General features: G+C 41.3%; 1 protein-coding gene across 1 annotated transcript in view; it reads left to right on the top strand.

Annotated features, from left to right (window-relative positions):
• The window catches only part of SLC6A11 (solute carrier family 6 member 11), a 420,578-nt gene that overhangs the window by 98,057 nt on the left and 299,387 nt on the right, over positions 1–23,134 (top strand). Inside the window, exon 5 of the mRNA XM_019505104.1 lies at positions 19,619–19,751. Coding sequence (XP_019360649.1) covers positions 19,619–19,751 — 133 coding nt within the window. The remainder of the gene's footprint in view (positions 1–19,618; positions 19,752–23,134) is intronic.

Here is a 23,134-nt window from a genome sequence, read left to right as displayed (position 1 = left end):
TTTTTTTTTTTTGAGTGGGAGACTGCCTATTATTTTGGGTATTTCGGGGTCTCTCCTGTTATGGTTTGACCCTTATTTTCTCTGGCTAGGCCTCCCCGTCCAAACCCATTGAACAAGGTTTGACTCCGAGGCCCTAGCCTTTCCTGCTCCCTTATGAAACCTGGTACTCCGTGGCCCAGAGGAATGGGAGCTGGCCCCACAACCAGCGGGCTGTGAGTTCAATAATCAAAAAAGAAATTTGGACAATCTTGTCCAAGTGCCATAACTGTCCTCAATAAAATATAATAAAAACACAAGTGATGATGTCTTCTTACTTTTACGCCGTGTTCTTGTTTCAGATTGCATCCATTGGCTCACGGGGCATCTGTTGTCTTGCTGGGTTTCCACGGTTCCTGCTTCCAGCTTTTGGACCGCATGCCCAGCTTCTCCCTGGAGCTTTGGGATGCACTTCCTCCCCTTCAGCTGCCTGCCTCCCTACTGCCATTCTACCCTGGGTTCTTATAGTCCTTCCTCTTCTGCTCAACTGACTAGATGGCCCGGCCCAGCTATTAACCCCTTCCACACCAGTTCTCTGGGCCCAGAAGGTTTGGGCCTTACAGGGGTGGGCCTGTTTTCTAGTAACAGGGCTAAGATTCCCTGTTACAGGGCCCCAGGTGGTGTGCACAGGTGTGGGCATGGCTGCGGACGAGGCGGACAACATTGCCTGGAGCAGGGACCCAGTGTGGGACTGGCAGCTATGTGGCAGAGGCAGTACCCTGTAGTACGTGTGATCTCAGGTGGAGCTGGTCACAGCAGTCAGAAGCTACCTGCAGCTGGGCCTGGGGGCTGGCAGACCTGGCTGGAGCCTGAAGCAGCTTGGAGCAGCCTTCAAGCTTAGATGGCACAGGCCTGGCAGGCACACAGCAGAGCAGGGCCAGGCAGTGGTGCCAGGGTACTAGGAGGCTAGGGCAGCTGGCCTGCGGCCTGCCCAGGAAAATACAAAAGGCCTAGAGTGGCCTCAGGCTCTGAGCTAGTGTCCCCCAGGACTCAAAATGCCTGCAGCCCAGCCCTGTTTACCTTTATTAGTTCCATTATTTCTGTACTGCAAATAGACAAAAATATCTTGTGATCCGAATAATCATCTGACATGTGATTAAAAGCACCATTAAATCTTATCTAAATCCATGTGAAATGAACTAAAATCATAACTAATTAGTAGTGTTTTGTGTTTTGAGAGTGAAATCTTTTACTGGTGTCAAAACCAGCTGCTAAAGGAAGTCATTTGTGTATCACAGATACTCAACAGTTGGGAATCTGCCACAGAGTTTTGTACTGTGCTCCAGTAAATTGATTAAGGGTTTCACCAGAACTGCTCAATGAGATTACTCATGAAAACATGGCTTTTCTCATGATTATCTTATTTTTTATTGATTGCTTGCTTTTAAGAAAATTTTATACACTAAAGGAATGAAAATATGTGGAGAAATATAGCAAACAGTTTAGATAGGAAATTGAGACTTGCATAACCTGACTATATCACCCATCCATGTGTGTGATTTGCAGCATTCCCTCTAAGCTGCATGGTTTGCACAGCCACATACATGCTGCACTGCTAGGCATGTCTGTGCGCCAGCACATGCTGCGCAGCTTAGAGGGAACACTGTTGATTTGCCAACATTTCTTGCTGCTTCATGAGACCGCATTGGAATAACAAAATGAGTTGAAATAGTCTGTGTTAGTTTGCTGTAGTTACTGCCAAAAAAGTTCTCAAGTGGGCAATGCCTTATATTCCCGTAATAGATTTTGTCTTTGGATACAGAGGTTTTGGTAATTGTGATCAGTGCTGTCTATAGCTGTGTTTAAACATTACTCCTGTAAGCAAAGTTCTAGCCTGATTGATTTGATCAGAGTGGAAGGTGATTTTTTTTTTAACACAGTGCTGGCCAAACCATGCTCTGGACTACTTGCAAAGTTTTAATATGTTCCATAAGCTAACGAGTTTGTACAGGTTAAGAAGACTGAATGTAGACAAAGCTATAAACAGCTCTACAGACACTTCAGTTTCTACTCTGTTCTGAATGTTTGGGTGTGTGAGCTCCTGTTTATATTGCTCACAGACAGTCCTACTGAAATGACTTGGACAACTAAAATTAAGCTACTTAAATGTTTTTTACATATGGCAAATTCAGAGCCCAACTTTGTCTAGCATAAGACATAAATGATGGTGTTTTTCACAATCGGTCCATCAAAGAATCCATGATTTTTTTTCTGCGTGTGTAGGGCACAGTGATTCCAAGTTGCCAACTTCAGTTTGCATTGCTGTTTATACATGGTACCAGTCAATCTGACTTCCAGCCTTGAATGCTGAGTACATGAATTCAAGAAGCACAAGGCAGAAGTGCTCTAACTTTCAAGCTTTACTCAAGTGCCCAAGGTGCCCAAACAAACAGAACATATTAGCCATTTGGTGGGTTAAGGCATGAAGCCTGCCTCCACAGACTGAGCCCAGCAGGTGGAGGTGTGTGTGAGGGGTGCTCTTGCATCCCTTTAGGACTGGTCTGGAACCACTTGGGGGACCAGGGCATATGGGGTGACTGGTAGTGATCCAGAACCACATACATTAACTCCCTATCCTGGTGCTGTGAGTCTCTCAACTCTGCTGTACTGCACTGCATCCTCCAAACAGCAGGTGGCTATCTGGTGCTCCTGGTCATGTGACTCAGCAACCCAGGTGGTTTTTCCATGTCTCTTGTACACATCTACATTTGTTCTTCTCACAGCCCTGGTGCCAGGAGTCCATGGTTTTTGGCCTGAGCACAGAGGCTGTGACCACAGCTTGCAACATCTCTTCTTTATGTCATTGGTGCCTTGTATACATGTCTTTCATACGCTCTGCAGTTGTTTGTCTGCCCATCCCAGACCTACTGTGCCAGCCACTGTGATCTGACCTTCCATGCACAGATGTGCAGCCTGCAGGCAAGGGAAAGGAGTTGCTTAGCTTCCAGGAGTTGGGGTGGGGGGCGGAGGGTCAGTACAGGGACAGGATGGGGCTTAAATTGCAGGAGAGGGTTTGGGGGTTGCCCAGAAAGATCAATACATTGAGTGCCTGTGCTACAAGAATCATAATTAGCTGGGACCCACTGGACTTCACCCAAAGATCAGATCAGAGGGGAGGGGAAAAAATATTGTTGGACTACTAGCTAGTCTGTCCAGGTGAGGAACCCAGGAGTCACCCTAGCAGCCAACTGGCTGAGATAATGGTTCCTGACATCGCATGTCCCTTTCCTGGAGGGAGGGAAGTCTGAGGGTTTTTTGACAAGGGAGGGAGGGAAGTCTGGGGGTTTTTTTGACAAAGGGACATTTTTTTTCCTCATTCCTACTGCACCATAACTGCGGTGGTTGTCAGATATAGCTGTGTGGTATCTCCTGTCCCTGACCTGGGGGTGCTCTCTGCCAAAACTGCTGTTTACCCTTTACCTGCTAAGCACTTTCCCCCTACATCCCAGCAATCCTCTTGCCCATCCTCTAGCTCCAACCCCTTGGTGGGCTTCTCAGCAATAATAGCCTGAGAGAGGGCTATGACTACAGGGGGTAGCCTGTGGTGGCTGTGGCTCCCCCCACTACCCCTTCCTTTCCCTTCCCTGCCTTCTCCTCCCAGGGGTGCATTTCCCCTGTGTTTGGAGAGTGGTGTCCTGGGGCTTCCCTGGGTCTCCTCCTTCTCCAGTGGGGTCCCTGCAGGTGACTTCTCCAGAACACCCCTGGTCCCATGGGTGTGGTGGGGATGCATCTGCCCTGTTCTTGGTGAGGAAGTAGGGCAGGTCTTTGTAGAATGGCATGCCCTGTCTATGGCCCACAGATTGCTTTGTAGCATCCATCATGTGGTTATGATGCCTCTTCATCAACACGTTCTTGGGAAGACATTATGACCATCCTCTGTTGTGTCCCTGTATCTGCTTGATGATATGCTTGAAGATATCTCTGATTCAATGATCTATGTGGAGCCAGCATTGGATGCATTTCTCACCCCAGATGGCAATGGGATCCTTTATCTCCCTGAACTGTCAGTGGCATGCCCAGGTTTGGCTGGTGATAGATGGGGCAGGTTCATCCATGGTCCACAAGACTGCCCATGGGATCTTGGTGTGCACGGGTGGGTGTGAGAGTCTGGCTGAGAGGGGGTGGATGGAAGACTGGAAGGAAGGGTGGATAGATGGATGGAAGCAGCAGCAGATGTGTGAAGGTACAGTGTCCAGCATGTGGTTCTCATAGATTCATAGACATTAGGGCTGGAAGGGACCTCGCAATATCATTGGGTCCAGCCCTCTGCCCAAGGGCCAGGAAGTCAGATCACCACAGCAAGATAAGCATCCAAGCATTTTGTAAAGGTATCCAGAGTAGGTGCTTGTACCACTTCTGGGGTGAGTCTATTCCAGATTCTGGAGACTTGGACAATAAAGAAGCTTTTCCTTATGTCCAGTCTAAAATAGTCTTCCAGCAGTGTAGACCATTAGACCTTGTCTTCCATTGGGGTGACCTTGTGAGCAGATGTTCTCCCAGTCCCTGATGCACACCCATTATATACTTACAGGCTGCCACCAAATCACCCCTGAGCCTTTGCTTCTCCAGGATGAAGAGTCCCATGCCTCATAGCCTCTCCTCTTGACCTCTAATCATGCACATGACTCTCCTATGGATTCTCTTAAGCTTCTCCACATCCTTTCTAAAGTGTGGAGCCCAGAATGGGATGCAGTACTCCAACTGCAGCCTCACCAAGGCCAAGTAAAACATGAGGTTGCCTTATTGGGTCTTGCTTGAAATGCATTGGTAGATGCAAGACAGAGTTTTATTTGCTTTGCTGGTTACGGCATCGCATTTGTGGCTTAAGCTCATCTTGTGGTTAATCATGACCCCCAAGTCTCTTTTGATCATGGTGCTAGTAAGTGTACCCTTGCCAAGCCTATAATTATAATGTCGGTTTTTTCTCCTGAGGTGGAGCACCTTGCATTTCTCCATGTTACGTGTCATCAGGTTTTGATCTGCCCACCTTGTGAGCCTATCCAGGTCAGCCTGAACTACCAGCCTATCCTCTAGCATGACTGTACTTTCCATAATTTGATATAGTCTGTGAACTCAGCTAGTCCACTTCTGACATCCAAATCCAGATAATTTTTAACATATTAAAGAGTACTGGTCTGAGTACTGAGCCCTGGGGGACATCACTGTTCACCATGACTGTCACTCTCTGGATCTGACTATGGAGCCAGTTCACTAGCCATTGGGCCATAAGGTTGTCAAGTCTCCCATGGTAAATCAGGGAACGAAGTCAAAGGCTTTTTTGAAGTCTAAATATATGACATCAACCTCTTCTCCTTTGACCAGGTGATACGTCACCTGGTCATAGAAGGAAGTTAGGTTGGTTAGATAAGACCAATCCTCAACGAAGCCATGTTGGCGCTGTCAAACTATTGCCTTCAGTTAGCCTGTTGTTGATGGGGGTTTTTTATGCTCCCCCCCACAAGATCTTTCCAAGGTTTAGGGTCAAACTGATTGGCCTGTAGTTCCCTGGATTTTTATTCCTTCCTTTCTGGAAGATCAGCACCACATTGGCCCTCTTCCAGTCTTCAGGAACCTCTCCCGAGCACCACAAGTTCTCAGATATACTTGCCATTGGTCATGCTATAAATGTCAGCCAACTCTTTTAGCACTCTTGCTCTCATATCAGAGGCTTGTGGCCCTTGCTGTCATGTCACCTGGGCTCCTCTGCTCAGCTCAGCTCCAGAATTTCAATTTGTTCAGGAGCTTTCAGAAGATGTCCTAGGATTCTGGCAATGCCACATGCCCTGGCTGGGCTGTTAAATTCAAAGGGCCACACCCCATGTGATCCTGCAGGTTCTAGGGATCTCAGTCTGTTCACCCCAGCTTGGAGGTTCCAACTACATCCCCCCATGCACTCAGCTAGCTAGCTGATAATCTACTAAGCAGTTAATCAGTGAGGAAGAACAGGGGAAGTCGACCTGAATTGAATGAGAATGAAACATATGGCAGGAGCCTTTCCTCCAAAAAAAAAAAGTTATGACAAATATTTAGGGCCCAACTCATCCCCCATACTTTACACTTTTAGAATCCATTACACTAAAGTCCTCCATCTTATATTACTTTCATGGTATGGATTTTAACCTCAAATGTGCTTGTTAAATTTTATTAAAAATTTCTTTTGCTCACTTTTACTTTTTCCATCCTTTACTGGCACTGTAGAAAGTCCCTATTTTGAGGAGATTTGAATATACACATAGATCCCTCAAGTGAGAAGGCACAAGGCAACACACTATCAAATGGTTATTTTGCATCATTATGAATTCATTTTGATATTAAAAATAAACAAAACACATCTAGATATGTAGTTTATAAATCTGAGCAAGGTAGAAAGTTGGGATAACTCATGGTGGCAGATACAGTATGGGCAGGCATAAGATTTTAAAAGGGAGGAGATCACAATGGAGATGAGAGACGGAGATAAGGAGAAATTATCTCCTCTTATTACTTCCCATGATCCAGAGCTGTAACTCTTCAAGAACAGACATAAGCAGAACTATTGCAGTGTTGGAACCAAAACCATATGCCAGGTTCAGACCATATGCCAGGTGCAAACACTCCCCTACACATCTAAATTAAAATTTCCTATTTGAGGCTTTATCCCTTCTCTAAGTGAAAGTGATTTTTGAATGCACTATCAAATCCAGAGAAGTTTTGGTTCAGAGTGCAGATCTAAAACTAAATCTCGAGCAAACAAACTTGGTTTGAACAAGAAACTGTTTTCATCAGGGCATTACAACTAAATACCTCTCTTAGAAGAATTCTGTACATGTCTGAAAATGGGCAGAAGGCTAGGCAAATTTGCTCCTTACACACAAACTGGCTGCATCTACAGGTGCGCTTAACTGCAGAGTAAAGCATCACCATGTACAGGTGTGATGCTATTAGACCACAGTAAATTAATTAGCACTGCCATAAGATCATATTGTCTACATTAAGGCTAGCATGATCATTGCATTTTTTATTCATATAGCCATGTAAGTGACAAGTGTAAAACAATAAAACAAAAAAAAAACAAAAAACAAACAAATAAACAAAAAAAACCCCCACACAAACAATGTGGGAACTTGACAAAAAAAAAAGTTCCCAGAGCTAGCTGCTCTACTTATGTACCTATGGGACTCCAAACAACAAATCTTAGACTGTTTGGAACAGATTTCTATCAAGTAAACATAGTTCCAAACCATTACTGGAGTGGAGTGACCAGAATTATTAGAAATTGGCACTAAGACGTGAGTATAAAGAAACACCATCTGCTTATTTAGGGGCTATTGAATGCACCCAAGTTTTCTGGGACTTCTAGTCCGTGAGCTGGACTTGCGTATTTCTGGTCCTGCATCCTGTATTGAGCACAGGCTGTGTAAATGCTTCTTGCAATCCACATTTTATATGTTCAGTTTTCCCAGACAAGTTGAAAAGTAGTGATTCTACATATTTGTATGTGTAGGTGTGCTGATATACATTTGGGCATGCTCAAGTATACTTTTTAATAGTATTAGGGGTTGGGGCTCCTGTCTATGTTTGAAAAGTGCAATACAATTTGACAGTGTTACAAAACAATTACATACCTTGGTAGAGGCTGATTTAGAGGACATTTTCATCACCAAATGTATCTTGATGCTGTTTTGTACCATGTTAAATAGCCAAGTGTTGGACATGAGGTTTTTGACATAAAATCATGTTTATTAGGGAGCCAGTCTATTGCCAGAAGTCAGTGCAGATGAATCAGTTCCTAAGATAGGTCAACTGTGAGCAGAGGCAAAATAGCAGCTGACCCACATTCAGCACTTGCTCAACTGCAAGTCTGACAATATTCAATAAGAGAAATTCAGAAAAAAGTAATTTTCTTTTTGCCCATGGATCTATGCTTAGTGGAAGGAGGCAGAGGCTTCACTGAATTTTTCAGAACAGCTCAGGACTGGGGCTGGCCATACAAGCTGTGGACAAATCTAGAGTGCTTCCCTGTGAGGGGAGGGGAGTGAGTGGGGTGCCGCAAAGCCCCATGGGTTACTGACAGAACATGACCCAACTTGAATTGTGAGGGGGAATTGAATTGAGGGATCTGGTATGGATGTTCATTACAGTGCTCTAACCTTCAGTATTGAAGTCTGGTAGCACATCCATCCAGGGCCACCTTAGAGAAGAATCCACCATTTTTACAGTGCTCCATGTGCCCTGACTGTCTGTTTGGTTATGGCTGTAGAGTACTTTCTATGTGCTACACTTATTGTGCGGTAAGTGTCTATGTCACAGGATGGGGTCCTCAAGGATGGCCATGTTACCCCTACGGCCCCTTGACCGTGCCAATTTGGCCAGATAGGCACCTTCTAGTCTTGCCTGCTACATCTTGATGCATTTGTAATATAGGGAGGCTGCTTTCATGTCCTGTTGGATATGGTCCTGATGGTTTTCCTTGAACCCCATGAGTCCCAGACCCCTTGTGGGTTCTGTTTCAAGACATATCCCAGGACACTCCAGCCTTATGGGCTATATGTGTGGCTCCAACCGCCTCTTTACCATGCCCCAAGTCTCACCGATGTTGTCCTGTCTAGGCCTTGCTGTAATTGGCCCCCCTTGTCCTCTCTGGGCTCTCCACAGCCCTGTCACTATGTCTCACTGGCACCTGGGTCTGTGCATCCCAGATGCCACACTCTCTCTGGCACCAGGGTCCCCACACTGCAGTTGGCCCCTAATGAGGCCTCTTCCTTCACCAAATAGCCTTACCTAAACCACCAGTGTTATAAACAGCAAACAAACATAAGCCCATAGGCTATAACATAATGCAAAAGACCAGGGTATGCTTTGCCCCTTTAAAAGCATCAAACTCCATCCCCAGCACTACATGTTGAGTAGGCAAGGGTACCTGCAGAGCTCATGGACCCCCTGAGCCCTAGGTGTAGCATACCAGGCAATTGCAGCATTACTAGGCACTTCCTCCCTAGAGACTCCTTCCCCTCTGGCTGCTAGCAAGGAACTGCCATCATGGCCTCAGCCCTTGGGGTTTATATATGAGCCAGGCCCTGCCCCTTCTGGTCAGCTGACCACTGGCAGGTGTGGGCCACCTAACTCATTCTGGCTGCCCTGGTAACCAGCAGCTGGGGCTCTCAACTGACTGCTAGGGCTCTCTCCCTAGAAGTACCAGCCCTTAAAAGGAGCAGGACACTTTAGCGCCCTGTGGCAGTCTGTACCTGGCCTAAATGAATACCCAGATCTTCCTACATGGCACACTGAGTTTACATTGGTTGAAGAACTGCCCCACCTATGTGGGGATATCTGCCCCTAACAGTGCTGGCAGAGCCAGCTAAATCACAGCTTACTCCAGCTCTGTTAGATGATTTTACTCTCTCTCGCTCTAGAACCATGTAAGAGAATACAAGGGTAAGAGAGAAGAATTGAAGGCAATTGCAGAGGGTTGTGTGTCCAGATAGAAGGGGGGAGGCAAAAGGAGGCAGATTTGCTGGCTTTGTAATTTCCCAGAGAACAATACCAGGTTCCATGCAGCTCTAATTTATATTGGAGCTAGGATCAAGGAGCTGTAATTATCTTTTCCTCCCCTCACTAGTTTCTTTGTCTTGGGTGTAATGAAGACCCAAACCAATGTTTTAGAAAAACAAACCCTTCCTCTTGGCTGTTGATATAAATTGAATGAAGAAAGAATACAAGCAGATATAGACTGAGGTTGCAGCCAGACTGAATTGAAGTTCTAGAAGAATAATATCCAATCTTGAGTGTTTCCTTATTTCAAAAACTGCCCCTGCTCCTGTTGCTTACTTTCTTAGTGGGACAGCTAAGGATCTGAAACTGGGGCAACATCAGTTGTCACTACTAGCTCCTATGTAAGATTTTCTCTGTTTTTTTCTCATATGTATTCTTTGTCTATGTTGTAGTTTATGGCATAATTATATGTAGTCTGCTTGTTGCTTCCTAAGGGGAAAAATATGTGTTTTGCTTAAACAAAAGAAAGACAAAACAAGGGACACTGTGCTCAGAAAGAAATTAATACTATTTTAATTGGTAGTAGCTTGAATTGTTCAGCAACATATCTTTTTTAAGAAGAGAGGAACAGGCTACTCATACCAGTTCTATACTTTTTTACCTTGTTCCTCATTTCTTCACAAATGCGACAGGCCAAGTTTTTAAAACTTATTGAGTGATTGAGGTGCTTCCGAGGATATTCAGGAAGTGCTGAACATTCATCCTTAGGAAAAAAAACATAGTTTTTAAGGTATTGGTAAGTAGCTTGTTTTGTAAGTAGCTCATGTTAGTCTGAAGTCAGGCAGAAGTCAAGGTAACAGCACACTTTATAGTCAAGTTGAGTGTCTCAAGTCGCTTATTTTGAAGATCCTTATCTCAGTGCTATAGTCATTGCATGACTGAGATTTTGTTTCTAAAAAGAAATTAACCTTCAGGAAATGACAGCTTGGCCATAGAAATACAGAATAAGTGTAAATATAATTTGTTTTAAAAATATGATGGTAAAAATTGTTTCAGAATTAAAGAATAGTTTCATTTTTCATAGAATGATAAAAAAAACAATAGGGCTGGAAGGAACCTCTGGAGGCCACATAGTCCAACTCCCTGCATGAAGAAGAATCATCCCTATCCAAACCATGCTCTACAAATCCTCATCTAACCTACTGGTAAAACTACACAGTTAACCCTGGCATACAAGCACAAGCTGTAACACCTTAACTTGCCACAGGTAAAGCAGGGGGACAATGGTGGCCAATGTCTTGCTTCTGCAAAGGTTGTTTCTAGAATTTATAACTTTAAGACCCACATTTTTTTATGTTTGGAATAAACACAAACATAAGAAAAAATGGGAACATTAAACCAATGTCATAAACCCAAAATCAGACTTCTGTTGCAGGGATGCTACATTCTCCTGGTCTGTATAGCTCCAGTCAGCAATCTTTGTTCTTCAGAGTGTGGTTGCCAAAAAAAGGACTATACACATGCAAAAACAACAAAATTAAGTCAGTGACTGTGTCTTGGTTGATCTGTTTTCTAAATAAACATTTTATGAAATTTGGGAGAGTCTTGAAAAAAAAAAAATTAGATGTCAAGTCCTTTTGTATATGCTTCTGTTGATCCAAAGGGTCAAAATATTTCATTAAAATGAACAAGAGAACATTTGAAACTTAAAGATGAGATATTTTAGTCAGGTCCAGGTAGCAGCAGTCCTCCATTATTTTAGAAATAATACAAACCAAAACACTTAAAATATTATGTCAAGAAATAATATAAATAATATTAAAATATCAAAAACTAGAAAATAAAATGTTGACAAATTTTGAAATTCAAAACAAACTTGACATTTCTACATGAATTTTTAAATGAAAACATTTCAAAACAGTGCTGCAGGTGAATTTAATTTCCTGGGGAATTTTAAGTACTTTTGTTTTTGCTATGAATTAAGGGAAAAAACCTGGAACTATTGAAATTTCACATGAAACACAAATCCCACATTTTGAAAAGTTCTAGGTCACATATTAAATCAGCTACAGAGAAGTGGACAATATCATATCTAAAAAGTATATTTCCCCCTCACAAAAAAGTAAGAGCTCTGTTTTGTTTTCATTGTTTTCCATTTCTTTATTTAAAAACTCATCAACCAGTACACTTATTTTACTCCTACAATGATGTTTATATATTAAATCATCTGGATATCAATGTAAGTGTGTATTGTTGTGTCATTTTTGAAAGGACAAAATATACCTTGTTTGTAACCAAGATGGTGTATACGCTTGAACCTAGATTTTTAGATCAATTTGTAGAGCATAAAATATTTCTTGCCCTCTACCATACATACCAGAATGTACTATTGAAAAGAAAGCTTTTAGGAAATGTATAGTCTGACTGACTATTTAATCAGTCTCTCTGATGACTTTTTAAAAAACATTTTGATAGGTTAGATTAGTAATTGGTTGTTTTGAATTTTGAGCTCTGTGTTCCTACCATTGTGTCCCTCTGGATGTATTTAATTTGGTTTCTAATGAAGCTGTCCATGTTCTTTTCGGATCCCTGAGACTCAAGACATTTTTTTCTTTTTTTTACTCGCAATCTACAAGCTTTTTAGTGAAAACCAAACTTTTCATTACTGAAAAACATTATTAAATAAAGCATTGCTAAAGCATTCTGGTCATTGCTAAAAGACAATACTCATGAGTAACTTGGATTTGGTTTGTTATGCAGGCTGAAGATACGCAAGCTAAGTTTAAACAAGTTAGCTCAGCTACCAGGATAACACATAAATTACAGAAGTGTTGGGTTTTTTTAGAGTGCTTGAGTGAGGCTTAACACAAGGATTTTAGAAATGCATCTTGTTAAATTTATAATTGCATCTTGGATAATTATGCCATTAGTGTGGAACAGTAAACTTCAGCACATATCGCGCTGGAGTTCATTGCTCCTGGGCGCCGCATTTGAATGTGTGCCCAGGACCGCAGCATACTGAACTGGGTCAGAGTAGCTCCAGCTGGCAGAGGTCTTGGTGAGAGGGGTTCCACCCACTAGCGCACAGCTGGTCCAATTCTGCTTAGTGTGCTGCGGAGAGTGGCTGAGGCACAAGAGTGCTACAGCATGGAGCTAGCCAACAGACAGCCCCTGCACTTTAGCATCCTTGTGCCCCAGCCAGCCCCATCAGTGTCTACACATGCATTGCTGCACACTAAAGAACTCCACTGTAGGATAGTACTTGTATTGGGCAATACTAACCTATGATGTAGCTGTGCCCCTTAGGTGTTTCTATAGACCTATCTTTTATACAGTTTAAAACTAAACAAAGAAAAATACAACTCATCCAGAGCATAAGGGTCAGCACAGAAGAAGGTGAAGAGTTATATGTGAAAAAGGAGACCAAAGAGATGATAGTATTCACTGTCTAAAATGTGCACACTCCTACATCCCATGTTACCTACTTATAATGAAAAGATTTGGCAAGGTTGGTGTAACCAGAAGAACAAAGTAGGTGGAAAGAATTTAAAAGAGAGGGTATAGGAAGTTCTGGTCTATGGTGGATCCTGAAAGTAAGAGCTAGTCATTCAATTTTGACCCACAGTGAAATGGGAATAAATTAACTGACCCAAAATAGGAGCAAGAAGGTCAAAATTGTGGGCAAGAGAAGTGATTTTAGCAATGATTTTATAGATGGACTGAAAAGAGGCCAGCTTAGCAGGCCACTTTGTTTTATGTTGTGTCTCTGTTTAGACGGACAACCAATGGATTTTCCAGTTCAATTTGCTAAGCCAAAAAATCAGAGAAAAAATTGTCTTGGATTGAGCCATAATGTATTTTTTTTCTTCAGTGAAATGAAAGAAAGATAAATGTTTCAGGCTGTTCCAAGATACTTTGTTGAGCCTTTAAGTCTTCCCTTGAAATGTTAGGTCAGTTTTTAAGTTAGAAAATACTAAAATATTTCAGTATATCTGTCTGGATAAGTTTGTTGAATTGAACCTAAATTCATGAATAGCTTCATTCTCCCCAAAATTAAAATTTTAAATTAATTTGCTGTCGTATTTACCTGGATCCATGATGACCATGAATTTAAGATGACCTCTAAAGAATTTGATTCTATACATTGAAAATTTATAAATTTGTTCTAATTTTCCATATATAGAATCTAATTATTGGAGAATCATCTGAATTCACCCTTCCCCACTACTGCAGGTATGGGGGCCAGGCAGTGGGAGGGCAAGCTTATCCAACAACTCTCCAAACTATCCAGTTGGTTCAGTAGAAGATATCACAAAAAAAATCTTTTCCTCTCCTACAATTATGTGTTATATCAGAGAGATTTAGCATGTACTGTAGCTTAAGGAAGCATATTGTTTATTGTATTTTGCATATTGCATATATGAGGATCCTTAGTGAGAAAATTTCTAAACCTAAGCACGTTAGTTCACTTAAGCACGTTAGTTCACTGTATAGCTCTTTTCACCTGGGACTGTAAAAGGTCAATGTCTGTTCTAGGTGAATGTTTGATGTTACTAGCTGGATGTGTTACAGTTATTTCCCCATCAAGCCTAGGGAAGCAGAAGTTCTGCTAGTGGGCTGGCCCACCCTTTTTGCTGGCAATTATGTTTCTTGAGGGGCTCTGTATGGAGGAAATGACTAAAATAGTTTAGTATCACAAATGTCCATCTCTTTTCCATGAAAATGTATATGTTAAATGCACTTCAGAGTCATTTCCCCCTTTTGCATCACTATTTTAGGTTGCAGTTTTGTCATGAGGAAACTTCCCAGCAGCTGTAATCCAAACCATGGCGATTTTAGAACTCTTTCCCTGTCTCTCCCTCTCTCACACAAGCCCCTGTGATCTGTGAGGCTAAGCTCCCTTTCAGCCTAGTTATTCCAAGCTTCTAGTGTATTTATTCACAGTGCAGCATATCTTTGGTCATGGCTTGGGCAACCAGTCATGTTTCCCTTCTCTCTTCGGCTAGCAAAAGAGAACAGGGTGGTGATATGTAAGATGATGCTTTATGTTTCCAAGTGGATTAGAATGCAAGGGTGGAAGTAGTTCAGCACATCTCACAGCTGTCCTTCAGTTGGGAAATACATACTGTAACTGGGGCTCAAACTCCTGTTACTTGTCAGCAAAGCAAGAGGGCTAACTGGTTGGTGAAAAGTGCAGAGGGCAGCCTGCAGGCTGGTAGGCAGGCAGGCTACAGAGTAGTAAGCCTGAAGATAGACAGTTAGCAGTACCTGGGCCCTCACAAATTGTATGAGAGGGTATGCATGGGGAGGGGGTCAGGCAACCAGAAGGAGGAGTCAATGGGTATATAGGCCTGGCTCTTGAGAGAGAAGTAGCTCTGCAAGGATAGTCTCATGTAGAGATAAGTCACATATTTATTATTTCAAGTTTTGAGTCAAGGAGTGGCTAAAGGGAGTAGGGAGAGCACCACGCATTCCCATGGGGAGAGACTAGAGAGAGGCAGATAGAACTGGTACCTAGAACCAGCCAGAAAGCCTTTTTCAGGATCAGAGCTAAGAGACTGGGCTGCACTGACTACCCACTGATGAGTTGGGTGGAGTGAAGAACCTCACAGTGCACTCCAGTATTATGAGGGCAGCCTTCCAAACTTAATTTCCAGCAAGATGTGGCAGGCAGTATCAGGATGGTACCCTGAGAGAGACAAGATTAGTGGTTGCTAGGGCATGCCACAGCCTCCATGAGAGGCATGTCCTGTAACACATACTATAAACTGTTTTTTTTCTTGTACTATCAACCTTTTTTATAGTCATGGATCAATGACCTAATTTTTACTTCCAATATGTTGATAACTTCAAAACATTTCCTCTGTTTTCATATTTGATTGTATCCTCTCAATGATAAAAATGTACCAGTCATAAAAGTCATCTTCTTTTCATTTCTATTTTTCTGTGGTTTTGAGAATACCAACAAGTCTTTTGGATTTTTTATTGAGGCCTATTGTTACCTGCTGTTATTCCTTCGTGGCTGGCTTTTTCTGCCATCCAGGAAGTTAGTGTCAGAAGATGCTTTACAGAATGACCCTAACTATGGAGGTATGTTAGAGAACATGGTAGCAAACCTCAGTCTATCAAAATAATGAAACAAACGCCCTCACCATGGCCAAAGCACCATAACAAGCAGCAGCAGAACTGAACTTGGATCACCTTGAAGTTGTGAAAGCAGCTATAAGATTAGTGGTATAATAGAGGCTGGTGAGAGTCAAGGCAGGACTTTTTTTTCTCCTCCATCATGGCACCAGATCCAGCTCCTGGATCCAGCATTCTATTCTCTACCTACAGAGGGACATGACATGGGGCAAAAACACTGGTTGGAAAAGACAGTAGGTTGCATAAAACTCCTTATAGCACCCATCTGCATCCAAAATGTGGTGTCAGTAATCTCTCTCCACTGCATAACAGACATTTCATGATAGCGCCTTATGCAGTTATTCCTGTAACTTAAATTACAGCCGTCTGTGCTGTGATGCTGAAGGTTCTGTATTCACACAGAATGTATGTTACCTGTTGCAGTTGTAATTTGATTTTACTCCTTTTCCCTTAAGAAATCCTGTAGGGAATTATATTTGGAGTAAAATTATAATGAAACAAAGTGTTAATCTGTCGGTACAATCTTATTGTTTCCTCTTGTATGTAAGCTGTATGACAGTTTCTAATCAGATGATCACATATGACCAGTTTCATGGGATTTGTGTTGGATGCAGAAGGAAGAAAAACTGAGGTTGGATGGACAAACAGTAATTCTGGCATTCCCTAGCTTCTGTGTAGTTGCTTGCAACCTAACAATTTTACATTGTAAATTTGATAGTATAATTATAGTATAAAATTGATAAGTTGCAGGCAACTACACAAAAGCTAGGGAATGCCAGAATTACTGTTCGTCCATCCATCCCCAGTTCTTTTTCCTTCTGCATCCAACATGTCCCATGAAAATGGTAGTATGTGATCATCTTATTAGAGACTGTATAATATTTTGCATTACAGAAGTGTTTCCAAAATAGCATAGTTTGAGAGAGCACAGCGAGTGATAATGGAAAAAAAAAAATCAGAATAGTACATTGTATATAGTATTTTTAATTAGAGGATATCAGAGTACTTTTAAACCTTATTTAACTAATCTTCGTAATGCCTCTGAGAGAGAGCCTAGTACATGCCTTGTATGTCTGAGTTTGTAGAGATTATTGAATGCAGATTCCCAAGGAAGCTTTCTGTAATAAAAGAGGGATGTTTTAAGCCTAGAAATGAAGGCTATACATAGAGGAGCAAAAGTAGAAAAACCTGGAGAACCAACATATCCACCCTTCCCTACTTAGCAGCTTTGACCTAAATATGCATTAACTTGTTTCTCTATTAGGTCAACACAGTTCTCTACAGCAATTATCACATTGCAGAAACCCATGCAGTTTGTGTTTCTAGCACTTATGTAGACTTAATTAAGGGTAGAAAAAGACCTAAATGGTTGCGAATAATTATTCTATATATAATTTGCCATCTAGGTACATGGCTGATTACTTGCTATAAGGAATTTAGAGTTCACTAAGTGCTTCTGTGTCTCTGTTATTAATACAAAATGCCATTTTAAAACACCAACTGCTGACTCCAGACACTTACTAAAAGTTAGCCCTTCACTGCTTAGTAAATTTAGCTTCCTGAAGAAAAGTCTTTATATTCCCTATAGATTCTCTGTTAATTTAATAAGAAGTTGAAAACTTTTGAAGGAATTCATTAAATGGATGGGTCTTAAGTAATTCTTGTTTCTACTTCTAAATTCTTCTTCACTACAATATAGTGTCATCTTTTATTTATAGCAGAACAAAAAAAAACTGACAGGGAATTTACTTTATTTGTAAACTCATTGTTTATTTGCAACTTAAAATCAAAGTGCAGAACAGGGCTATTTTATGCTCAGTTAGGAAAGCAATGTTAAAATAAGGAAGATTGTTCTTCTCATTAAAACACAGTCCTGAGATTCAGAAGGCACAAATTTAAATGCCTTGCATGTACACTAAAATCGCTGTTATCCAGTACTTCGCCACCCAGAATACCTTATTAACCAGAATTTCAGAGCCACGCTGCACTGCTTTGCCTCCCGCTGTGCTGCAGAAAGCGGCGGAACACACATGGCGCTGCACCACTTTGCCTTCTGCTGCACCATTTTCCTGTCTGCTGCACCACTTCTGAGGGTAGATGCGCACAGTACCCGACTGTGTGCAAGTAAAATTCCTGATAACTGGAATTTTTAGATAACTGGCGCCACCCATTCCCCACTCATGCCAGATAACAGATTTTACTGCACTTTCTATGCAAATTTAACTCATTTGATTTTTGTGCTTCAGTTCCCCTATGAAATGGGCATAACATTACTGCTTTTTTCAAACACTTTTTATGCCTAGCCTATTGAAATTTTAAGTATGGAGCAGGGGGGCAAAAATTCCCTCTAATTGTGTAATCATGCAATTTACAGTATATTGAAACCCTGATCTCAGCTGAATATTGAAAAAACCTCCAGGTTGTATGATAGTTAGAGACTAGTGCCATTTTTTTCCCAGTGCCATTTTTTTTTTAAATTTGATGAAAAAATTGAATTCAGGAGGACCAAAACTATTAGTGTATGAGTGAAGTTGCAGCTGTGATGGTCCAAAAATTATTTTAGAGGCAAGGTGACCTAGCAAAAAAATTCTTGCATTTGAAAGCTTGTCAAACTGTGTCCCAATTACATAGCTGGTCCAATAAAAACTATCACCTTAAGAAATCATATAATTCAGAAACTATTAGTGAATTTGAGTGATATATTAGGAATAATTTTTGCCAATAAAAACAAGGACATTTTTAAAAGGGTTCAAACACTTTATAACAACATTTTCCGAAAGAGAAATTTCAGTTTGAAAAAGTCTAAATGTTTTTAAATTGGAAATTTAATTTTGTAATTGTCATATACATAAAAATCAATATGTTAAAAAGGACAAATAAATAACCTGCTGTTCAGATGTTTCATACTGGTCCAATGAGATAAATCAAACAAAACTAACATTTTTCTTGAAAAAAAATTAAACAATTTGGCTTAGATCAGTTTTTTAAAATAGTTTTGCTTCACCCTCAGAACCAAAAACCTGCCATCTGCACAAGTCTAGCTATATATGTGAAATAATAAGAACAATTCACTACTGATTCTCAACCTCTCTTTTTCATCATAGTGCATTCCCAGTAGGCAGTTCCCATTGCTGTGTTGTATCACTGCAAACTTTGGGGGCAGACAGACATTCACTTCCCTGCTCTAACTCATGGTGCTTTACATAAAGCACCATGAGTTACAGCACCACCCCCTCAACCCAACAGATGTTCGTCTGTTGGGTCAGGGGGAATCAAGCCTGCATGCCCTGGCCCTCTTGGCCGGCAGGTAGGGGCACCCCAGCAGCCTCCTTGCTGCCCCACTCTCCCAGATCCAGGGCTGTCAGCACGGGGAGGGGGAAACAGAGGGAGCTGGCTGGAGTTGGGGGGGAATAGAACAGAGCCCCCACACCTTGTGCCCTCCTCCCACCCCCTGCCAGGTATCCCAGCTGGGGAACTGGAGAGAACCAGGACAGGCCCATGAGGTGAGGGCGCTCTGTTCTACCCTCCCCCACCTCAAGCTCAGGTTTGGCAAAGCCGAGAAGGAGAAGTGAGCGGCACCGAGCTGCTGGCTTACCCAACCTGAGGTGGAGGGCAGGGGAACAGAGCCCTCTTGCCTCATTAGCCCAGCCCAGCATACCCCCAGCCAGGGTGCAAAAGTGTGTGAAGCCCAACATGCAGAAAATTAACTCTAGGAAACACAGTTTCCTGTAGGCACTCTAAAGCAGAGCACCCACATCTAATACTTCATTTGAGGAGGGTTAATTATCCATGCTATTGACTACTTAAAAATACTGCAGCCATGCATGTGTGTCACAGCATGACTATAGAGCACTTTCCTGAGCACACGCAAACAATTTAACTTGTATAAGCACCCTTACTTTTACTCTTTTAGTCCAACACTTGTTTTGCTAAGATTCTAGTATTTCACTATCATATTTTTTTGAAGACGCAGGGTGTTAGCCATATCAGATGGAATTGAACATATTGGGAATCTTCGCTGGGAATTGGCATTGTGTCTCCTTGCTGCTTGGACTATCTGCTACTTCTGCATTTGGAAAGGAACCAAGTCAACTGGAAAGGTAAGAGTAAAATTCTGTGTGTCATGTGATGTAAAAGATGTCTTGCAGTCTCCCACTATAAATGAAAACTAGAGATATTTAACATAGAGAGAAGAAAAGTAAGAAGATTCTTTCATACTCTAAGAAGAAAGCATTTAAATGTTTTAGGATTTATTCCCTCTTATGTTGCACAGTGGCCTGTCATTTACATTTGTCTAAATCAGAATGGTAGCATTTTACATCTGTCTTTTACTGCTATAAATGCCTATATTAGATGGAAGACATGGAGAATCAGTCCCATTTTGTTTAGAAAGTTGTGGTGGACATGATGTTCAAGTTATGTTTTGTCCTATACATTGTATTCTTTATAAAACTAGATAGATATAGTTCCCTGTTGTTATATTCATGGATAGTTTCTGAAATTGAGGCATACATGGCTTGTGCTGATTTTAGTGATGGTAAGGTAACATCCAATGTCTGAATTTGATTATAAATTCTAAGTTTTATGATCCCTCATGACAGCAGCCAAAATATACAAAGACACCCACAGAAATTAGAAATATAGCTATGCTTAGAAATATAATATTACGCCAAAACAAAATTAAGCTGGAAAAGTGCAGACTAATAAAAATCCACAAGATTGATATACAGTAAGACAGATGAATGTCAAAACCATTGAAAAGTAGTGATGGTCAGCAAATTAGATAAGGGCTTACAAAACTGAATCATGGAGATGCTGTAAAATAGCTGCTGCTTGTTTTTCTTCTTTTCCCTAGCAGCTACATATAGGAATGGGTGGAGTCCAATAAAAGCAGATCCAGGGGGGTAAAGTGGTGCAGTCACACTATTGCTTGGATTTTTGATCCACACAAGAGTAAAACTAATTGTCTGGAGAAACAATGGTTGCATTTCTTTTTACGCTGTGCTGAGGGAGTCAATTGACTTCATGACACGGGCTACATCATTCCTGTTGGTGTTCTTCATTTTATAAGTGTTAGTGACCCTGTCTCCCTTTTAATAATCTTGATGTTCCACTAACTAAGCTATCCTTTCCTTGACAGTGTTGCTGTCTGTCAGTTACTCCTGGTCTCTCCTCCTATTTCACTTCCCTGCAGACTGTTTTTTAGTACTTTTCAAAATTCAAGATTAAAGACCAGCACAAATAGTAGTGGTACAAATTTATGCCGCTACTTTGTGCCGCAGTGCATGGGAGGCCCAAAGCAAACCTTCCCCTGAAAAGGGCTGATCCGCAAGTAGTCAGGTTTTCCTCTCCTTCTATTTCTTTCCCCATTATCAAAGAGTCCATGACATTCCTACCAAAAACTTTACTGAAATCTATGTCTTTTAGAAACTGGTTATCATGAAATGGTGCATTTCATCAAGAATGTTCCAGTGAGCTCTACTTTACATGTTGGTTTTATTGATATATATTATTTACTATTCTAATATAATAGTCAAAACTAATTGAAACAATTCAATTAGCTGAAATCAAAGCTTTAGGAATGTTTGTTCTGCTGGAAACTGCACTTCCAGCTTTTATTCCAATTCAGAGGGGAAAAAAATAAATATTGGAATTTCCCCCCACACGGAAATTTTGCTTTCTAAACTCCTCTCTAGACATAAAACTACACTGATCTATGTAACCTGAGGATCTGACTCAGAGGGTAATTACCCAATATTTTGTTAGTATATCTGGTGTGGAAAGAAATTATTTCTCTTTGAGAGGCAGGGAAAAGAAGTAGTGGAGTTAGTTTGAAATAGCTGCATAGCTTTAAGATAATGCTAAGACATTTAAAATAGGCCTGTGCGAAGCTTCGGTCACCAATTTGATTTGGCCTGATTCGGTGGTCGAATCTCCAAATTGGAATTGAATCAGGAGACCCTTTAATCTCGCCGAATCAAATCAGAACCCTCCGAATCAATTCGGAGAGTTCAGAAAGATTAGATGATTCGGACATAGGCACAGCTTTAAATGTTTTTTTTCTATATACCTCAAGCTACCAGTTGGCTCATGAATGCTGAGATACTGGGGCGGATGGAGCATCCCACAGGAGTGTGGGGGGCTCACCAGTGTGCTTGGCAGCAGACCTGAAAGTAGACCAGAAGCATTTCTGGTCCACTTCCAGGTCCACCAGGGACCACATTGGGGCCCCCCCTCCACCCCCCAGCTTGGCGATTGGTGCCTCCTGGGTCTGGGAGGGCACCTGGGGTCCCCCCCACAGCTGATCGCTGAGCTGGGGGGGGTTCGGAGTGGGGGGCCCGGTGTGCTCGGTGGTGAACCTGGAAGTGGACCAGAAGTACTTCAGTATTCATGAGCCATGCCTGGTACCTCAAGGTATGTAGAAAAAATATTTAAAGCTGTGTCTATGGCCGAATTGCTGATTCTCTGAATCAGCATTGAATCTTCAGATTCGGATTTGGCTGAATTGAATCGGGACAGTGATCCGAGTCAGCAAATCAAATCACTGTCTCTGATTTGGGCCAGATCTGAATCTGAAATGAATATGGCTCATTTCACACACCCCTCATTTAAAAGGCAAACAAACACAACTTGTTTTGCTTTACAGGTGATGCATTACTTGTCAGAGAACTCAGTGGTGTGTTACATGTTCCCAAGAATCTGGGGCACCAATGATCTTATCTTATCCTGAAACCAATGCGAATGCTTATTAACAAAAATCTTAAACTTATTAAAATGCTATTATGTTAGATATAAAAACTGCAGAACACCTAACTGTAGTCTAAACCTGGCTCCACTATACAGTGCATACAAAGCACGCTTCACTGTTCTGCAAGTCCTTTGCCATGCAGTCTCTGCATGCAGTGAGATCATACATTCTCATGTTATAATAAAAAGCAATAATTCTGAAAGGGAGTTGAAAGAATCCTTAAGTCACCCCAAACAGGGAAGCTTCCTTACTTAGAGAATGAAAATACATCAGTAATCTAGAGAAGACAGAGGGGGAAAAAAAAATTACTGTTAAATGTATAAATGGTTCTTGACATTCAGACAAGCGAACAGCCATTTCAGGTTAACTGAAGCAGTTTGAAAAATCAAACTGCCAATATTTCCAGTCAATTTTTTTTAAATGCAAAAGCTAAAATATTTCAACATGTTCTAACTAAAAATAATGTTTTTGAATGAATGTTTATTTATAAATTTAGATATTTTTAAAATAAATGGATAAAAAAGTTTGAAAACAAAATGAAGCATCATATTTCAGGCAAACAAAATATTCCATTCATTCTAAAATGATTATTTTTAGTTATTAATTTGTTTCCCCAAGAAGAATCAACAAGAAGTACTTTTAAGCATACCTGATTTTTTTATTAAGATTTTCAGTTTGTCATCGGAATAAATCACCATATTTTTTTTTTTTTTTTTTTTTTTTTTTTAAACACCA

The sequence above is a fragment of the Gavialis gangeticus genome, unplaced genomic scaffold, assembly GCF_001723915.1.
Source record: "Gavialis gangeticus isolate Ggan-Ray unplaced genomic scaffold, GavGan_comp1, whole genome shotgun sequence".
Taxonomy (NCBI): Eukaryota; Metazoa; Chordata; order Crocodylia; family Gavialidae; genus Gavialis; species Gavialis gangeticus.
This window is presented reverse-complemented; position numbering and strand designations above follow the sequence as displayed.